Source organism: Lagopus leucura, unplaced genomic scaffold (assembly GCF_019238085.1).
Source record: "Lagopus leucura isolate 7727_CA_CO unplaced genomic scaffold, USGS_WTPT01 Super-Scaffold_100159, whole genome shotgun sequence".
In the NCBI taxonomy this organism is placed as follows: Eukaryota; Metazoa; Chordata; class Aves; order Galliformes; family Phasianidae; genus Lagopus; species Lagopus leucura.
The window spans coordinates 34034769-34052334 of NW_024962335.1; the positions used below are offsets into that span (position 1 = coordinate 34034769).

Here is a 17566-nt window from a genome sequence, read left to right on the forward strand (position 1 = left end):
CTGGTCTTGCCACATTTCTCCTCCAGGATCCAGTAGTAGTTTTTTTTTTTTTTTTCCCCGCTTCCCTGCTTCCACGGGGCGGCCCCCCCGCCCCCCCCCCCCTTCCCCCGGCCCCCGGGGCGGGGGGGGGAGGGGGAGAGCTGACTGTAAACAAAACACTTTAGATCATGGCAAGGTCGCTGCAGACACAGCCTTTCTCCTTCGCGGCCGCAGCGATTTAAGGTGGTTTGACAATGACGGGGGCGGGGTTGGGGAGGGTTGGCACGCTGAAACTGCTGATCCCGGGGGCAGCACGAAGCGACCAAAGCAGAAAGGTTTTTGCCCGAGAGGAACTTTTTTTTCTTTTTCTTTTTTTTTTTTTTTTTCTTCTTTTTCTTTTCCAAGCGCTACAGGGAGATAAATCAGTGCTCTTTTCAGCTGCCATCATGTCTGCGGGTGTTTATCCGTCAGGCTACGCTGTATTTTCCAGTGTTTGCTTCCTATTATTACCAATCATCATAATTTATTATTATTGGCATGGTTTTGCACTGTGTCATAATCCTGCCATCAAGGATTCTGGTTACAGGAATCAGGCAGTGGTTCCCAGCAAGGCAGAACAGTAGGAATTCCCTATCTCAGATGGTTTCAGCAGGTTATGGGGGAGCTGCTCAACAGACTGCTTTCCTGCTGTGTACCCAGTTGTGCACAGCTAAGAAAACAACCCAAGTGTCCCACACCTCACATGAAAAGTGGAGAATTCTGAAATGGCACTACCTTAATGATAGCTAAGTTAAAGACAGGAAAGCCTGGGGAAGAGAAAACGAAGTCCTCAAATGAAGCAGATGAACAAGTCCCACTTTGCCAGCTCGCACAGTTTTGTGTTTTTTCCTTTTTTCCCCACAGAGTTACTACTTCAAAAAACAAAACAAAACAAAGAAACCCAACAACAAACACCTAAGATGCAGACATGGGGATGTCAGCTTGAATTCTCTGTGAATTGGTAGATCTTGTGGTTGCTGAGAGGAGCTGGAAAACAACTTGTGGTAAAAGTTCTGTGAAGCAAAAATAACAGGGCTAACATTTTATTTCAACCTTGTGTTTTTCAAACATTTTTATTTTTCTCTTTGGCTGCACACATCACTTTTTGAATTCAGGGCTGACAAGACCAGGCTGACCCAGGAGAGCAGGCTGAGCAAGGTGGGGGGCTGCTGCCTCAGGGAAGGAGGCCCACAGACAATTGTACCCTGGGGATAAGCACTGCATGCTGATTCTGTTCCCTTTCCAATGCCTGCACAGGTGACGCCCCAGTCCAAAACAGCAACTGCAGGGTAGGTTTTGGTGGCCCGTCACAACTGCAAGGCCTGAAGCAAAACATGTGTGAGTACAGACATGGCAAAAGCTCCCTATCTTCAAGGCCACAAGATTTGGGACCAGTTGCACTTTGCAGAGGGTGCCAGGCCAGCCACTTTGGTATGTAGCCCCCAGGTGACCTGGGCCCTGGGGAAGTCCCAGACCTCCAGGATCTGAAAACAGACCTTATGTCCTGTGGGGCTGTCCTGAGCAAGGGATGCTGGCTGTAGAAAGGAGTGGGAACAAGGAGGGCCAGGAGGAGAACACTGGACTGCTCTTAACTCCAGCGGACCTGCTGTAGGAATCAGAGGAATGGCTCAGAAAACCCTGTCCATGACTCCTGACTCAACTAATCTGCAAAACACACAAACTGCACAAACTTGAAGGCTTTTATTTTCTTTCCCCTACTAACTCAGAACACAGGTCCCTGCTGAGAATTCTTATAGCTACTTCCACACCTGGGCCCTCCCTGCCGGCAGGGCAGCAGGAGCCTCTCCTCATTCTCTCCTTTTCCCTCTGCGGGCAGCACGACGGGGTTGCGGGGCAGCGACCCACTCCCTCGCCCCAGCTGGGTTGCAGCTCCCGGCCCGCTCTGACTTCCCGACCCGGTGAAAGCAGAGCGATGGCCATAACGAGTCAAAATGCAGCTAGCCCCCTCAACTTAGCACGACTTTCACCATACTTGACTCCGCAGCGGGAGGCGGGTTCACGTGCGCGGAGCGGAGCGGTGCAGAGCGCCGTGCCCCCCACGCTCTCTCCGCCCGCCAAGGGGCGGCCGCCGGCCAGGGCCACCTTTAGAGCCGGCGGCGGCTGCGAGGTATGGCCGTGCCGACGGGGCGGTGCCGTCCGCCGTAACCAATGGCTCGGCTCCGCTGTTTAAATAGACTCGTCCTGTCAATCATTTTCTCCTTCGTCAACCTCCCTTCAATCGCCATATTGGGAACTGAGAAAAGGGCTCGTCTCGGCTTGTTTTTTTTCCCTCTCCGCCCGTACGACGTGGCCGTGGGGAGAGCGGCGGGGCCGTGCGGGCAGCGGTGGGGCCGTGCGGACAGCAGCGCGAGGGCGCCCCCGGGGCCGCGGAGGGCAGCGCCGCTCCCCGCTCGGCTGCTCCCCTCCGGAGCCGCCCGGGCTGCCCGGCGGCGGCTGTCGGGGTTCGGCCGGCCCGGCGCTTATGCAATTGCGCGCTGCCGCCTCTCCTCCGCGGGCCGAGGCGGGGCCGCAGAGAGGGGGCCGTACGGAGAGAGACCGCGGAGGGGAACCTGCGAGCGGCCGCGGGTAAGAAGCGGAGAGGAAGAGCGGGGAGAGCCGCGAGAAAACCCACCGCCATCGGTGACGGCAGAAAGGGAGGGGGAGATGTCAAACGTCCGCATTTCTAATGGGAGCCCTACCCTGGAGCGCATGGAGGCGCGGCAGTCGGAGTACCCGAAGCCGTCGGCCTGCAGGAACCTCTTCGGGCCGGTAAACCACGAAGAGTTAAACAGGGACTTGAAGAAGCACCGCAAGGAAATGGAAGAGGCATGCCAGAGGAAGTGGAATTTCGATTTCCAGAACCACAAGCCGCTGGAAGGCAGGTACGAGTGGCAAGCCGTGGAGAAGGGGAGCTCGCCCGATTTCTACTTCAGACCGCCGAGGCTACCCAAAGCCGTTTGCAGGTCCGTCGGCCGTCAGAGCCTGGATGTAAACGGGAATTGCCAAACCGCGATTTGCGCCGCTTCTCAGGGAATCTCAGAGGACACTCACTGTGTAGGCCGAAAGACTGATGTTGCTGGCAGTCAGACGGACTTTGCAGAGCAGTGCGCTGGGCAGAGGAAAAGACCCGCCGCCGACGGTAACGTAACCCCTCGGGCAGCGCCGCGCGCCGGGCCCGGCACCCGCCTCCTCCCGTCCGAACGGCCCCGGTGCCGTCCGCAGCACCGGGAGCTCCGCGGTCGGTGGGGGCCGGGGGTGAGAGCCTCGCGTCCCTCTGCACCCCTCTCGGAGGAGAGGAGGGGAGGCTCCATCACCGGACTTGGGGCGAAACTAAAACGCGCATCTCTTGCCGAGAGAGAAGCCTGCCCGTGCCCACCTTCGCGTAGCCCGGTAGCTGACGTAGGGATGCGGGGATGTGCGGGAATAAGCCCCGGCCCCGTCGCTCCTCCCGCCCCCGGGTGCCGAGCGAGCACCTTGCGGGACAATATTTTAAACCAGTGTTCTCCCCCCTCCCCCCCTGTTTTTAATTTTCCCCTCCTAGATTCCTCTCCTCAAAATAAAAGAGCCAACACAACAGAAGAGGAGGTTTCAGAAGACTCCCCCAGTGCCAGTTCAGTGGAGCAAACACCCAAGAAATCGAGCCCGAGACGACATCAAACGTAAACTCCCTAAGTAGGTTCCCTTCGGGCTCTGGGCGTTAGGATGCCGTGGGGGAAGCCGCGAGGGTCTCCTGCTGGGGGCCGGCTGCTGGGGCCGCAGTGACCGGGTGGCCCCGCTCTTCTCCCCGAGCTCCTGGGGCCGTGCCGGCCGAGGGACGGGGCTCGACGCGGGGCGGGGGTCCGGGAGGGCTGCCCCACCTCGGCGCTATTGCCACTGTCCCACCTTGGCAGGGAGCTGCAGCCTAGCAGAGCTCTAGGGTCGTAAAAGCCGGGCTGTTCGGGAGCCTTTCGGTCTGAGTAAGGCGAGGTGGTTCTCCGTTCTTTTATTGATTTATTTTTTTCTCACCCCCTCCCCGGTTGTTGTGGTTTAGTTTTAGGCGCTGACTGAGTTTCCAGGGAAGGGAGCGGGTTAATGGCAGCCGTGTGTGGTGTTCTTGTTGTTGTTTTGTTTCAGCGCGAGGGCTGGGGCGGAGGGAGGTGGTACATCGCGCCGGCGGTTTCGGGGCCGAGGTTAGCGGGGAGGTTCGCAAACGCGGTTCGCGATTGTGCCGAAGAGATTAAGCTGTAAAGCAGAAGTTGCAACAAATTACTCCTGCTGGGGGGAGCCGCGGCGGAGCGCGTCAGCCCTCGCCTCTATGCAAATGCCGCACCACCGCCCGCTCCTTTGGGGCGGGGGCAGCTCCGCGGCTCGGCGGCTGCCCGGCCTCGCGGGCTCCGAGCGGAGGCGGCCGACGGCCCTGGGGCGGCGCAGCCCCGACGGGAGCGGCCGGGCTAAGAGCGCCGCGGGGCCGGGACGCCGCAGGGCCCTGCCCGGGGTGGGCCTGCCCGCCGCGGGGAGCGGCGTCGGCTCGGACCGGTCGCGCCCGGGGAAGGGAGTGCGTCGCTTTCAGCTTCTCTAATGTCTTCTCCCTGTCTTCTTCCCGTTGCAGGGCGGAGGACTCGCGTTTCCTTGCTCATCGGGGGGCGGTGAAGCCAGGAAGATATAAAGTTGTAGTAGAGATGAATACATATCGTCGGTCTCCGTGGGATGGGGACCCTGTGCAAGCACTGAAAAACAACGACAGCAAAACAAAAAAAAAGCAGACAATAACACTAAAAATTTAGACACTCTTAAAAGACCTGCCTCTAAAAGCATCGGATGTAGCATTGTGCAATTAGGTGTTTCCTTATTTGCTTCATTGTACTACCTGTGTATATAGTTTTTACCTTATGTAGCACATAAACGTTTTGGGAAGGGGGGGAGAGGAAGAAGGTGACCGATCGAAACTTGCTTTCGCCATCTAGCAAGCAAAGAAATGAAGAGAAGCAGTGTAGGCTTTTTATTCCTTAAAGATGTATTGTCCCTTTAAGTGGGTCCCCTGTGTTTTTATTTTTTCCTTGCACTACGGTGGTAGTGCTGCTCACAGCAGATGCCTGCAGGCCGCCATCAGAGCCCTCCTCTCTGTGCTGGGCTGAAGGGGTGGGAGGCGGGGTGATCCCCCACCTCAAATCCCTGTATGAAATTGGAATGCCTCTGCACTCTCACAAATTCACCCCATTTGCTACATCGCTGGATTTATTATTTTTTATTTTTGGAAGGGTATCTCCAGTGTTGCTGTTTTCTGACCTGGCCCACATCCTTTCGTCCTTACGTGAGGGAAGGGGATACTACATCTTTAAACAGTATTTCTACATTGCCTGTGTACCTGTATGTAAAAATAAAAAAAGAAAGTTTGAAGTGTACCTGTGTACATAACTCTGTAAAGACACTGAGAAATTATACTAACTTATTTATGTTTAAAAGATTTTTTTTTTAATCTAGAAAACAGTATTTTTCCCCATAAAGCCAAAGCGGCGTGTTTTTGTGCATTTGTAAATGCTCTATTTGGTAGACTTCTTAGAGGTTTTTTTTTCTTTTTTTTTTTTTTTTCCTTCCTTCCTGATAATATGGCTGTGCTTAAAGGATTGCAGACTGAGCCAATTCCGTATTTTTTTGTAATGTTTGGGGAAAAAAAAAAAAAGCAGAAATACGGATCGATGTTGTTTCACGGCGAGCAATCAATAAAGAGAAGTGCCATCTGTGAGAGCCATGTCCTTCCTGAGTGTGTGTGTGCAGCTCGCAGGGGGCTGCCTGGTGTGTCGGCCTGGCACAGGTGGAGGGATGCAGCCCTCGGTGCTGTGCTAGTTCTCGATGAGAGTTGGGATGAACGTGTCCTCTTCAGTTCTAAGTTGTGGAACGTCCCCCCATCACAATTGGTCATTTGTTTTTTTTCTATTTTACGTAACGGTGAAGCAGCTCGAGACGCTGTTGTTTTGGTGTAGACCCGAGGGAAACACCTCAACCCCGAGCCCAGTGGGCCGGTACCGTGCTCTTGGTCCCCATCAACCCCTCGTTCCGGGTAGGCCAGAGCCAAAACTTACCCCCCCCTCCCCCCCGCCAAGTCCAGAGTACGGCCGCTTCCGCGCCGCCAGGCGCCCAAATCCGAGGTCTGGGCCCGGGGCCTGCCGGCCCGCGGCCTGGCGCCGACCAAGCGCCGCGTCCCACCCTCTCCCGCCGCCTCGGCGCTAACCAAGATGGCGTCCGGCCCCGCCGCTCGAGCACCGCTGAGGGCAGCCCCCGGCCCAGCCCTTCTCCCTCTCCGCGGACTCCCCCGGCTGCCAAAGATCGGGGCGAGCCCGGCATTTGCGGTCGCAAGGTGCGGGTGCACCCCCTCCTCCCCTCCCCCCCTCCCCTGGAACGCAGCGAAGGAGAGGATTTTCATCGTGCGAAAATGAGCGCAGCGCGATGGAAAGGGGCGGGGGGTGGGGGAAGCCCTGGGCGAGTCTTCTCCGAGTTCCCCCCGCTCTGCAACTCGATCCGGCTGTTGATCGCGGTGGCGCTTGGGCTCGCCCTCGCGTTGGAACCTCCCGAAAACGCTGTGCTGAGGCGGGGAGGGACGGGACAGCCACTCGGCTTTGTCCCCGGCCGAGGAGAGCGCACAGAGCCGGAGCTTCCCGGGGACTAACGAGTTTTTTTTCCCCCCCAAGACGAACAAAGTGCTCGGGGGAGCTGCTGCAAGCAAGTCCGCCGCCTCAGTTTCTTTTTTTTTAGGGTTTTTTTTTTTTTTTTTTTTTTTTTGATAGGTGATGGGGCTTTCCGCCCCGCTCTCTGCCAGTCCCCTCGCCCTTCCCGTTTGGCGGGACCGGGGGAGGGGACAGCCCCTCTCCCCCCGCCCGGCTTGTTGTTGTGGAGGGGCTTGGCGGCGGAACCTCCGCAGGAGGAAGCGGGCGGAGCGGGGGGGAGGGGGCGGATTTAAGGTAGCGCGAGTAACGCAGGGCTGAGCCGGGCCGAGGAGCAACTTTTTTTTTTTTTTTTTAATCATTATGTTAAAATATCATTTTATTCCTCCCCGCCTCTGCCCCGTCGCAGCCTTTCCTCTTCGGGCGGCTGGAGGCAACCTTGCCCCGCTGCTCCGTTCCAACAGCGCCGCTCCCGGCACAGCAAGGGGGAGGCAGGCGCGGACGGGGCGCGGCGTGCTGGGCCCAGCCCGGCCCGGCCCGGCCCGACTGATGCAATAGGCGCGGCTGCCGGGCTGCCCCGCGGGAGCGCGCACGCACGCGCGCGCAACCACCCCCTCCCCTCCCCCCCTTCTGACGGTCCGATCTGCGCGCCTCCGCGGCGGGAACAGGGTGTCGGGTGTGGGGCAACACGAAGTCTTCAGATGCCCGTCTTTATCCGTGCTTCTGAGAAGCTCCAGATGACAAAACCTGGAGAAAAAGAACTTTGTAGTTTTCAAAAGAAAACATCCCCCTTCAGAAACACCAACGCATTTACCTTCAGCATCTTTTTGTTTTGATGTTTTCATCTTTTCATTTTAAAATACTTCTTTTTCTGCATTTAAAAAGTAATCTATTATTCTCTTGTTACTTTTTTGATTGTATCTTTTTTTTTTTTTAATATGCATCCAATGAAAATATTTACAGTAGAATGACAAAAACAAAATGCCTTGTCAGGTTTACAATACAGTAATTCCATTATATTGTGTATATAATACTGTTTTGCCCAGTCTTGAGATGAGATGTTTTCTGGTTTGATTTTGCTGGTAAATCCTTGAAAACATTCTCTTCCTTATTCTATTTCTTTAAGTATTGATTATTTTTCCCCACCAACATCTGGTATGCTTACTGAGCTGAAGAGAGGTATTTTCGAACTGGCCAGTCTGTGTCTGCACGGCACTCGCAGTGTCATCCAGCTGGGCTTCCTCCTCCATCCAGTGTGCATTTCTTCAAAAAGAAAAAAAAAAGTACTTTTTTTTTTTTTTTTTAATTGAAAATAAAAACTCACAACTAGTTTACTTAAAAGGTGGGGAAAATGTATGTTTTCCTATGTTGTTTTGGCTGAATACAAAAAGTACAGCTGCCTAAATCAGCATCAGACCACCCACTCTTCCTCTACTACTGCCTGAAGAAGCAAAATACAACAGGGAGCAGTTAGAAAAATCCTCTTAAAGGAGGTTACCAATGATGCAAAATTAGCACTGAAAAGTGAAAGAGCCCCAGAGCTTTGCCCCCCCATCTTCCTCTGTCATCCTCTGGTGGCACTGGAGCTGCAGTTCAGATGTGTTAGGATGCCCAGATGCAGTGAGGATCTCTATTTTGTCGGGTGCCCTGATTTCGTCGGGTGTCCCAGATGTGTTGGAGAGCCCAGATTTGGCGGAGTGCCTGCCTGGACTCTCAGAGCAACAAAAGCAAGAGGCAAAGGCCTGTGCCTTGCAGTGCAGGCAAAAATCCTGCTGTCTGGCAGGAGGTGGAAACGAAGTTGGGAGCTGCCCCTTTCCCAGCTCTCTTGTTACAGGGTGCTGTGATAAACAGGAAACTTTGCCACTTGTTAGAGGGTCAACTTCCAGCCCTACAATGTCACTGCTGCATGGGTGCCTGTCCCAAGGCTTATAGCCAAGGTTGTGTGGTATAGACAGTAGGTAAGTGTGAGAGAGGCCCTTATGTGGAGGCCAAAACTACAAATTGAAAAGGGCTTGCTGTTGGGACTGACTCCACACAGACTGAATGTGGGGACTTGATGTGCCAAGCAGGGTCCCTACACCTTGCTGCTGGGGCAGGGTGGAAGAGCTCCGTAGGAGGCTATCCATGTGGAAAGAAGCCAGAGCTCCAGGGCTGAATGTGCTGTGCATTTTTCCTGCCAGATGGGAAGCCTGGAGTTGATGCTTTAGGCTTTGCAATGTAGCAGACTTCAATCTTTCTCTTATGATTTTTTTTTCCTCTTCTTTTCTTTCCTCTTGAGTTCCTATTTGAGCCACCAGCTTCCCTCTTTATTAATGTCATTCTGCTTGGAGATCGGATTCAGAAGGGAAGACACATGTGAACTCACCTCTATGGGCAGGTTATTATTTGCGAAGGGAGGCTCAGGGGAGGAGAGACCTCTACTGGCTGCACTCGAGGAGCCGCTGCCGGGCTCTGTCAGTGCGTCTGTCTGCAGCCGACGTGCTGCAAGGGGTTTCTCGCTTGCTCTTGCCATACCTACTCTGAAAATGACCTCAGGGATCACTCTCAAGGAAAACTGAAAAACAAACCTCTTGTGTTTTCCCACTTAAAAAAAAAACAAAACAAGCACAGCATGTAGAGAGTCACTTAGGACTCCAGCAACCTTATTGGTAACAGTGCTTAATGCAGTAAGAAAACTGGCTTATTTCTTTTGGAAAGGGTGAAGCATGGGCATTGAAGCATGGGAGAGAGTTAGAGGCTTGTTGGTAGCACAGGACAAGACACGGGGCTGTTTTCACCTGCTTCACTGATTTCAGTTGCCTTTTATTCCCTTTTTGTCCTTTCTCCCAACAGGCAGCAGGATGGCTTTGCCAGCTGTCCCTCTTGGGTCAGCATTTAGCAACCTGCCCCTGCCGCCAGACAATTGAATGGAGGTCAGCTCCTACCTGAGGCCATGCCTAGGCTTAGCAGTTAGGGGATGCTTGTCTTCTTGGCTTGAGGAATAACTAGGTTGAATTCAATGTTTTTTGTTTTTTTTTTCTTTTTTTCTTTCTTCTTCCAGCAAAGCCACCTGTATCTGAGCATAAGTACTGCAAAAGAGGGCTTGGTGTTTGCAAGCAGGTGGAGCTGGGCAAGTCATAGCAGTCTGGGAGTGGAAGGCCTTGAAATCCTGACCTTCCAGTTTCACCTAATGCAATGTAGGCAGTAGTTTCACAGCTGGTACAGCCTACACATGGACTTAGGCATCCCTTTCCTTCCTCATCCAGCCCACTCATGTCATCCTGCCAGGAAAGTTACATGAGGAACTGGATCAGGGAATGGAGCTGGCAGAGATTTCCCACTTTCTCTGCTTTGATGCTTTGTTGTTTTTTTTTTTTTTCCTTTTCAGCTGGAAAGATTTCTGGTCTAGTTCATTACAGAACTGCACCAACAGCTCTTAACAGCACAGTAGGTGGGAGAGGGAGCAGTTTAGCAGCACTGCCACAAAATTGCTGCCTGGAAGCTGGTACTGTCTTCTTCTGGCTTTGCATCAAAGCAAAACCTAATAGCCTTGTGAAGGGAAACTGCCATCTATCTTACAGCAAGGAGGCTTGCAAGATGGTGTCACGCAATCTCCAACAGCACAGCCCAGGCTCTACCTTCCAAATTTCATCTCACACTTCTGGCCAGCTAAGTCTGCTCCACAAATGACCTGCAAGCTGTGTAGTTAGGGAAAACAGAGGGTAGAGTAGTGCTGATGGCCTATAGTTTTGTGATTGTCTGTCAAGGGGCCTTCTTCATGGAGATATCACAGACATCTACCATGTTGCAGTATTTTTGTAGGAAAGTAATGTAGTGTGTAGGGTGAAAAGGCAGAAAACCTGCTTAGCATCCCTGGGCAGCTTGGAGTAGTAGATTCTCTCAGCATGCTGAGAGACCTCCACAGCAAAAGCACTTTCTTTCAAAACTCACTCGAAAAAGTTGCTCCATCACCAGTTTTCACGTCCTTCTCTTACACTCTCCTTTACTGTTTCCCTTTTGCCAATGACTGCATGGTTAGGGCATCACTGTTTTGAAGACATCTATTGCTTTCCCCGAGGGACCAAAGTTTGTTTTCTCTCTGGAGTGTCCTGAGTGATGAGTTATTGGCTTACCTGGGTCCTTCTGAGCTGTTGCATCATATGAAAAAGAGTGAAAAATTCACTGTTTATTCTCTGGAATTCTTTTGGCCAGTAACTAGAACGTGGGGCTCCTTCTAAGTTGAGTATTTAAAATGCTGTGTTGGCTTTTTTTTTTCTCCCCTTCCCTTCTTTGTTCCTTCCTTTCTCTGTATAAATCTTTGAGGTTCCAATGAGAAAAGAAGCTTGAAAAATAAGTTGAAATCCTAGGAGGTGGAAAGCTACAAGCAGATAGTTAAGCCCTCTGCCATGCTCATTTAAAAGCCAAGGTAAAACTTGCTCCCTCAAGCTTCCTGCTCCTGCTACTTAGTGCCCTTCTGGCTACCTCTTCTTATCTGTATTTGTACCTCTTTATTTGTTAAGCAACATCTCTTGGTACCAATACGTCATGTCTTACCTTACACTCTAAAGTGTGGCTCTAATCTAAGGTCAACCATACCAATCATACCAATTAGCTAACATATGGCGGAAGAAGATTATGACGGTTCTAATGAGAGACGAGCGCCATGAAACAACAGCAGGTAACAAAGAAGAAAAATTGGCTCACCCATTGCAAAAACAAGTGACAACTTGAGAGGAATGCAGTCACTGTCCAAAGAGATACCACTCCCTTGGCTGTTGGCTCTTAAATGAGGGTGAGGAGGGGTGGATCCAGACTTCATCCCTTCCAGTCACTCAGGTGCATTGCTTACTCCTGAGTTCCCTGGGTTAGCCAGGCCTTCTCACTTGGTGCTCAGTCATCAGACCATGACCTGGCAATTCTGCTGCAGCTAATTTGTTCAGCACAAATATTCTGGGTCCATTTTTTTTTTGGGTGGCTATGGAGCAGATAGTATACTCCTCATTCATACTCAGCAATTAGCAAGTGTGTCCCAGACGGCTATACTGTTTGATCACGTACAGGTGGTTTAATGGGATTTAAGGAATCAGTGCTTCTTCTGATGAACATCTGCCTTCTGTTTGTGATCTCAGTGGCTTGGAGCAGGAGAACTGCATCGAGGCTCATGGTTTTTATATTTATATTCTGGGCGCACAATGTTAAGCACCTTCTGGCTACAAAAGAAAATAATAATCTGAGTTCCCTTCTGAAGATCATAGATCATATTCAGAACTGATCTTCAGATCCAGGTGAATTTGTAAGCTTGTTTTCCAGGAGACAGAGGGCTTCTGAAGGACTGGTGCAAGACCACACAGCAGAAATTCCCTCCAAGGAGAATGTAAGGCATATTTCCTTCTCCTCTCTGTTTAGGATATGCTTCCTGGTGCTGACTTCTCTAAAGAACATCCATAAGCACCTTTAAAAATAAAACTATCCTTTGCCAAGTGAAACAAGCTACTGAACTCATAGACCTTCACTGGGCAGGAGGATGAGAGAAAGAGAGAGAGAGAAAAACCACATGTGACAGATGTTAGGCGTGTTGCTTAATACAGTTCTGGAACCTGCTCAGATTCTGTGGTGAGGTGGGTGGTATTGCAAACCTAGCTGGACTAGGAAAGAGAAACATTTTTCTAGTAAATGGAGCATATCTGGTACAGAAAGCACTGGGGGGTAATTAACATGAAGCAGAGAAGTGCCATCTGGAGAAATTTTCTTTGATATGAAGCTGCAGTTTCATGCTGCATTATGAGTTCCATATTACTTCAGAGTGGCAAAAGATGAGATGTGCTCGTGGAAGCTTTACTGAGGTGCAAACCAGGCATGTAAAAGAGCTAACTGCTACAATTCAACAGACAACCAGTACTGCCATCACAGCAGCCTACTTCAACTAGGAGCATGTTCTTCTGAGCTGGTTTGCTTTCTTTTTTCCCCCTGTTCTTGGATGTCCTCCTGCATGGGTTTTGTGTGAAGCCTAGAACAAGTATTGTGAATACTCACCTTGCGTGTTTTGTGCTTTCTCTTCATGTGCTAAACAGTCCAGTGTGCTGAGTTCCCATTTCTGTAGACTCCACGTATCCTTTTAGAAAAAAATGAAGTGTTTGGTGAGACAGCATTTGGTAGTTGTGGAGAGACTGTGGAGGATAAAACTAATAGACAGATCAGCATTTCGTTTGGTAAGATGTCAAACTCTCATGTTTCAGAAGTTCCTTGTCTTTTAGGCCTTCTCAGGTGCAATCTCAGTGCTGAGGGTGGTGCGATGCTCTCAGGGAAAGTGCTGTGCAACACAATGGCCTTTTTCCCCATTGAGAGCCTAGTCAAAGCACCCAGAACCAAATCTGTGAATCCCTGGTGATAAAGCTCTTCCTTAGAACTTTATTTGCAGAGTTTGGGTCCTAAGCGCAGCCACTCTCCTAGATGTAAGAAAGGGGAAGAGACTGCAGGGAGAGAAACAGTGGGATAATAGGAACTTGAAGTCTTTGATTAAATGCAAATATATGGGTTTTTTTTTTGACAGTGAACAAAAGCAGGCCAAGCAAGTTATGAAAAACATGAAATGTAAATTGAGGGTTTTTTTGTGTGTTTTGAGTTGATAAATGTGAAGATTTCTCACATACGACAAACCCTTTTGCAGTTGTGTAAAATAGAACACAGGATGGTGGAGTTTTTTCCAGGCTGCCTGAATGTCTCTCTGTCTGGAGACTTCTTTTGTGTCACATGGCCTTTTAGTAATACATGATGGTAACATAGGGCAGCGATCTTAAAAGACTAAAAGGAAGTGAGGACACCTGGATGAGGCTGAAAAATCTGAGTATAGTTTTTTACCTTCTTTTTACATGAGCCTCAAAGAATTGCATACTTCATAGGCTTAGATGATGGGCAAAAATCAGTTTTCACTTTTTTAGTATTACCTCTCAAGAGCCTGAATACCTATAATTTTACAGGGATGCTCAGAACTGACAGACGACCATTGGTATTTTCTGTGTGATCTCAGGAAAAGTAGATAATGTCTCATCTTTAATCTTCTAAAAAAAAAAAAAAAAAAAAAAAAAAAATTAAAAAAAACCCACAGAAATGGATTAGAAATAACATATTGCTTTTTGAAGAAAGTGTAAAAGTTGTGTGTGTGTGTGTGTTCTGTTTAAGAAAATGTATAAACAACCTGCTTCCTCCACCTTTCTTCAACTTTGGGTTTTTACCGTGCAGTCTGGGCCCAGGCTCCTCTGATGCCTTGCAGGAGCTCTGGCCAAGTCTGGAGAAGGCATTGATTCTCCACTTCACTGCAATTTGTTGCCTCTTTGAAGAGCAGCTGTTGCCTTTGAAGTGAACTTTTCTGGGCAAATGAGTATCAATGGATACCATGCAATTTTGGCTGCAGACTGGCAGCAGCAAATTCCCCTCTCAGAGGGGATTCTGCTGGCAGAAAGTGTGCAAGATGAAGGACTCAGCTGCCCCACCAGCCACTTCTCTCTGAAAATACACACAAGTGGAGATGAAGCAGAGGGCAAAACAAAGTGGCTCTGTGTTAATCCCCTCCCGACCTACGGTTCCTGAGAAGGGGCATCAGCCCCTCACTGCTGCTCCTTTGATCTGGAGCACAGGTGAAGGAAAAAATGAAAGTCCAGGGGGAAAGCTTGTTGGGTAGGGCTGAATCATTCCATAGAAACATGAAGTCCTACAAGTGCTCAGATGTCTTTGTGTTACCCTTTGCTCATCTACTATTCCCAGTCATCCAGCATGTCTTTATATTCTCTGCAAGAATATGTCCTCATTGTCTCTACAATTTTAATTCAACCTGGAACTGAACTCTTATTATTTTTAGGCACCTTTATTAAGAGAAGAAAAGGTCAATTTAATCTGAAAACATATTAGCAAGTTTTCTTGTTTTCACAAATCTGAACCTGGCACCATAGGGAATAAATGAAAAGTCTTTAGCAGATGATTGCTTTTTGATGGCCAGAATGAGGCAGTATTCATGACTGTTCCTTATGGCTGATACTGGAAAGCTACTCGCTACTCTTGAAGATAGCACTAGCAAAGATTAAAAAGGACAGGACAAGGCTGCAGGGTGGCATGGGATGGCTGTGAAGTGAGTATGGCCCAGATGGCAGAGCTCAGGCTCCAAGTCTCTTCTTTGGCTGAGTAGGAAGCTCCTTTATCACTTAGCACAAGCTCTAGGCAAAGCTGTTTCCCTCCCCACTTCTAATTAGGGGTGGTGTTGCCTCTCACTGAGCAGATTACTAAAATCAAAGTTTTCTAAAGGATTTACTTCCCTTCTGAGTATTCTTAGTAGTGATATCCAACAGGCTTTGGGAAACACGATGAAAACCCAGAAAGATGTTGATCAGACCTCCATAGACTCTTCCAGGATTAGCTTGGGTGGGAATGTAAGGTTAGACGTGGCAGGTTTTGCTCATGACTGTGCTCTTTGAGTATGAATAAGAAAAGACAAAGCAAGAAAAACTCTCAGACTGTTGCACTTCATGGAGTGTGCTGCTGCAGGTAGCAATAAACTGTTGATTGTTAAAAAGTTGTGTTCACTTTTTGGATATCACTAGTCACAGGATCATGACAGGGACTGTGAGTTATGTTCCTCCCCAGTGCTTGAAAGCATGGATTCACAACCATGGTGCTCAGTGTGCCACAAGGCAGGCTGCCTGTTGGAAAAAGCAGAAGTGGCACAAGGCTGGAAATGCCTTCCTGCTGATGGAGACTTTCTCCTCCAAGTAGTTTAGAAAACTATTTCTGAAGTGCGAGTTGCTCTTCAGATGTCCATCCTTTGTCCCAAGGAGGCCTTTGCTGGAGCCTTGAGAGAGAAGGATGCTGGAGTTCACTGATTCTTATGTTTTGGTATGGGCACAAGAGTCTGTGTCTGTGCCCCTTGCCGAAGTTTTGCCTGCATTTTACAGTCCCTTAAGTGCGTCTTTAGGATCTGGGGTACTGAATACCTCAAAGCATTGAAGTCACATCCTCTGATATTTCAGCAGGGGTTAGAGCTGGCTGGTGGTGACTATTTTATCCAAAACTTCTCTTCCTCTAGGCATAATGAAAACAAGTGATGGTTGCATTCAGTTTGTTCAAGAGGAGTCATGGGTTTGGCAGTAAGAAATGTTGCAGTTCCCTTTCTTTGGCTCACAGGGAGAAGCCCTTGGTAAGAGAGTGTGGCAGTGGATCACAGAATCACAGAATTGTAGGGGTTGGAAGGGACCTCCAGAGATCATCGAGTCCAACCCCCCTGCCAAAGCAGGTTCCCTACACCAGGTAGCACAGGTAGGCATCCAGGCAGGTCTTGAACATCTCCAGAGAAGGAGACTCCACCACCTCCCTGGGCAGCCTGTTCCAGTGCTCCGTCACCCTCACTGTAAAGAAGTTCTTGCGCATGTTTGTGCGGAACTTCCTATGCTGCAGTTTCTGGCCGTTTCCCCTTGTCCTGTCTCCACTCACCACTGAAAAGAGTCCGGCCTCGCCATTCTGCCCCCCACACCTTAGATATTTATAGACCTGGATCAGGTCCCCTCTCAGTCTCCTTTTCTCAAGGCTGAACAGACCCAGTTCACTCAGCCTTTCTTCATAGGGGAGATGCTCCAGGCCCTTCACCATCTTCGTGGCCCTCCACTGGACTCTTTCCAAGAGATCCCTGTCTTTTTTGTACTGGGGAGCCCAGAACTGGACGCAGTACTCCAGATGAGGTCTTACCAGGGCAGAGTAGAGGGGGAGGATCACCTCCTTTGACCTGCTGGCCACGCTCTTTTTAATGCACCCCAGTAAGCCATTGGCCTTTTTGGCCACAAGGGCACACTGCTGGGATACTGGAGGCACTGAAGGACCAAGAGGCAGGTCAGCACAGAAACATGCTGCCAGACTGCTAGTACTGCCTTTGGACCTGAATATATGGATTAATCAAATCACCTCCATTTCTATGTTTCCCTCATATCACTCCATGTTTAACCCTTTGCTTTCTTTTTGCTAGAAATATAGATGTGGTAGTTCCAGACTCATGGAGGCTGTAACTGGGAAGTCAAGTGAGGAGAGCAAAGTCTTGTCCTTAGGTGGCAGTAAGCTTTTCACTCCACTGTATAACCAAGATGTTATAATCACAATATAATTGTGTATAATCAATAGATATCAAGATGTTATAATTGCAATATAATCAAGAGAGTAAGGCAAAGCAGACAATGATCACAAAAAGAGAATAAGTGGAAGAGCTTACCCTTGGGTTGAGCTCACTAGAAGATACCAGAAGAGGGGATCTCCAGAAGAGATCCTTCCCCTCTGGTAGCCAGCTCTTAAATAGGTCCAGGAGGGGTGGAGCCTGGCTCCACCCCTTCCGGCAGCACAGGAGAATTGCCTTCACCTGTGTTCCTCTGGCTGACTCAAGGCTCACCTCAGGTGATTAATCAGAGGTTCAGGCCGTGACTCAGCAGTTCCCATACACTCCATCCCTTGCTTCAGGGACAATTCTTCCCTTGCTGAGGACAAATAAGTCTTTTGAGTACCTTTGGTCTCCTGCACACTAACACATGCATTAGTGTTCTCTGGTAAGAGGTGGAATAATAATAATGTGGTTATAGGCCATCTGCAGGAAGGTTGTGTCCTATACCTGTCCCTGTAGGCTGTGGGCCTTATGTGAGAGAACACATGGCTAGCATAGAGGCTGTGTGTGGGAAGAGAATGGGTGTATTTAGGGAAATGGGGTTTAAATGGGAATTTAATTACTCATTTTTGGCTTCGTATCTGAGCAAGAATAACATGAAAACCTGAAATTAAGCACTTGTTTCATTCCAATACAGAGAAGAATGCCTCCAGTATTTGAAAATAATTTGAAGATAAATAGAATTAATACTTCACATATAAAAGAATTAGCTAACATTTTGACAGACAAATCTCCTCCTTGGAGC

General features: G+C 49.7%; 1 protein-coding gene across 2 annotated transcripts; it reads left to right on the forward strand.

The window, feature by feature from the left end:
• The first annotated feature begins 2479 nt into the window (after positions 1-2479).
• On the forward strand, positions 2480-5740 carry CDKN1B (cyclin dependent kinase inhibitor 1B). Of its 2 annotated transcripts, XM_042889803.1 has the most exons (3): positions 2485-3157; positions 3560-3690; positions 4607-5740. In XM_042889803.1, the coding sequence occupies exons 1-2, from the start codon at positions 2683-2685 to the stop codon at positions 3679-3681; spliced, it is 597 nt and encodes a 198-aa protein (XP_042745737.1). In that variant the 5' UTR covers positions 2485-2682; the 3' UTR covers positions 3682-3690; positions 4607-5740. The 2 variants fall into 2 exon arrangements, with proteins under 2 accessions (XP_042745738.1, XP_042745737.1); XM_042889804.1 differs by lacking the exon at positions 3560-3690 and having other exon boundaries at positions 2480-3157.
• The last annotated feature ends 11826 nt before the right edge of the window (positions 5741-17566 follow it).